The 2578-nt window shown below is 42.4% G+C and overlaps 1 protein-coding gene across 3 annotated transcripts in view; it reads right to left on the reverse strand.

Annotated features, from left to right (window-relative positions):
* The window catches only part of Ms4a2 (membrane spanning 4-domains A2), a 6335-nt gene that overhangs the window by 1243 nt on the left and 2514 nt on the right, over nt 1-2578 (reverse strand). For 2 of the 3 annotated variants that reach the window (XM_026777301.1, XM_026777300.1), the window contains exons 4-5: nt 842-898; nt 171-215 (exon numbers count right to left, since the gene is read on the reverse strand). In XM_026777301.1, the coding sequence (XP_026633102.1) occupies nt 171-215; nt 842-898 (102 nt within the window). Of the gene's footprint in view, nt 1-170; nt 327-841; nt 899-2578 lie in introns of all 3 variants that reach the window. The other variant, XM_026777299.1, reaches the window with a different exon arrangement.

Genomic DNA, 2578 nt, shown 5'->3' on the forward strand with positions numbered 1-2578 from the left:
GAGGTGGCTACGTGAAGATAACTCTAAGCTTAGGGGATGTGGGAGTAAGGCCATCAACCCCTGAAAGTTCCTAACTTTAGATGATGAGACAGAAACTCCAAGTGAGGGATTGTATCTCTGGAAGAGAAATGGAGTTTCACACTTAGTGTGTTTTCAGAAGAGACACGTACGGTGACCAAAGACGCCCCAAAGCAGCCGTCGTCCTCATTTAGATCCTTACAGTAGTTCATGTATGTGAAGTTCTGGCTCAGATTGAGGATCAGTAGGAGGACCCCCACTGCTGCAGTGATGCTGCTGATGATGTTTGCTCCCAGGCTTCCTCTCACCTGCTGGCAGAAGAACAATCAGCCCTGGGGTTGCCTGTGGCAGCAGCCAATCAACTGATCTATCTCTCAGAGCTGGCCTTGGGTGGTAACTCAAAGCCATCTACAACTCCAGTCAACTAGGGAACTCCTGCAAATGTCCTCATCATTTGGTAGGCATCCATTTCCCTCTGAGAGGCCTTCAAGAATAGCATGAGGGCTCGGGAAGAGTTCAGCAGTGGGCCACAGGGTTAGGCTTTGCAGAAGGTCAGAGACTTGATACAAAGCAAAAACAAAAAAACAAAAACAAAAAACAAAAAAAAAACACATATGCATAGTCTATCCTCAAGTCATAAGTGGCACAATTTATGTTTCTAATGATCTTACCCAACTTTTGCTGCCAAAAGCCTTCAAGGACAAAGGGATTGAGGTAAATCACATAGCTGCACCCTCTGGAACACCGCTGGTACTAACGGGTCTCCCTTAACACCCCTGAAATTCCACTTGGAATAATGAATAAAAATATAACCGTGACTCACCAGATACAGTGTGTTCTTCCTTTCGGACCTAACTGTAAAAAATCCAGACAAAACAAACTGTCCAAAAAGAAAGAGGAGAGAAAGGAAAGTGAGTCTCTGCTCTCTGGGACATTCCTTCCTCTGCCCTGGACATGCAAAAAACCAGCTTAAGGTGCTTCATGAAGCTCTCTACTGAAACCTTCCAGGAGACCACTGTTTACTATTATTTCCTATAAAGTGATTCTCAAAGACGATTCTTATCCAAACCCTGTGATGGTCCTGATAAAATGCAGGTTCTGAACTGAGTATGGTGGCACACGCCCATGATCCTGGCACTCCAGAGGCTGAAGAAGAGAGGAGGTAAGTCTGAGGAAAGCCTGAGCTACCCAGTGAGAAAAAGAATCAGCATGCAGGCTCTTACTGGAACCTGTGGCTCTCCATTTGTCACATGGCTCCCCTGTGAGGCTAACTTGGATACCTCCTGGGTAGGCAGCAGGGGCTAGTGGTATCTGGTGGATAACTACAATAGCAGTCTCACTTATTATAACTCTGAATTCATATGTCCTGCCTTACACTGTCAACTCCTCCAGACCAGAAACCTGTATCTAGTGCTGTGCATACCTAGGGAGGCTGCTCAGCAGCGCATGGTCATATAGTTAACTACGAAAATGTAAATATGGGAATATTTAGTAAAAGTAAAAATTGAGACTTCAAATTCAGAACACCTTCTAAAAAAACTGAGATTTGTGTGTCCAGGGACACCTAAAGAGCTAAATATTTGAGTCTATGAGAAAGTCCACAGCTAAAAGAACTTGTGACACAACACAGGCGCAATGACCTGAGTTCAATTCCTGGATCCCACAAGGGAGCAAGAGCGAAATGACATCCTAGGATTATTCTCTAACCTCCACATGAGCACCATGGTCTCTCTCTGTCTCTCTCTCTGTGTCTCTGTCTCTCTCTGTCTCTCATACCTCTCTCTCTAAGAGAGAGAGAGAGAGAGAGAGAGAGAGAGAGAGAGAGAGAGAGATGTTTGGAAAGAAAATAGAATGTTGATGTAAAATATGGTAGATGGTCTAGAGAACCAAGAGACCTGCAAACTCCATACTTAGCAGTGTATCCAACCAATGTAATGTTTTCCTTAGATTTAAATATTTCTTTATAATTTAATTATCTATAAAAGTAAAACATGATAGTGATATGGACTGAAGGAAGATAGGTATAAGAGACATTGTAGCATGCAATGCTATTTCTACAAAGCTCTAAGAATTAAAAAGTAGCTTTTAGTTTTAGTGATTGCTTCAGGATGAGAAAGGAAGCCATGTAACTTTCAAAATCACAGATAGGCTTGCTATGCTGAAGGGGACATATATGCTAATATTGTATGTGTGTATGAGTCAAATGTATCAAATTCTATGCCTTCTATACACAGAATTATTCTATACATAGAATGTGCTCTCATTCAGCCCTCTGCTTTCCAGATAATATGTTGTTTAAAAAGGAACCCAGGACATTAGAGGTCAAAAGCATGTCAAGGGCCCAACAGATACCCACCCAGTATAGTTGCCCTTGTTCTCATCTGAGCAATTTTTCACCTTCCCCCCTCTTAAAGAAAACCTTTTATGCTATTTTGGTGTGGGTTTGTGGGGGGTTTTATGTTTTTAAAATTTTATCTGCAAGTGTGCATGTCTATCTGTGTATGTATATGTCTGTGCATGTGTATGTCTGTGCATGTGTATGTCTGTGCATGTGTATGTC

This window comes from Microtus ochrogaster, unplaced genomic scaffold, assembly GCF_000317375.1.
Source record: "Microtus ochrogaster isolate Prairie Vole_2 unplaced genomic scaffold, MicOch1.0 UNK56, whole genome shotgun sequence".
In the NCBI taxonomy this organism is placed as follows: domain Eukaryota; kingdom Metazoa; phylum Chordata; class Mammalia; order Rodentia; family Cricetidae; genus Microtus; species Microtus ochrogaster.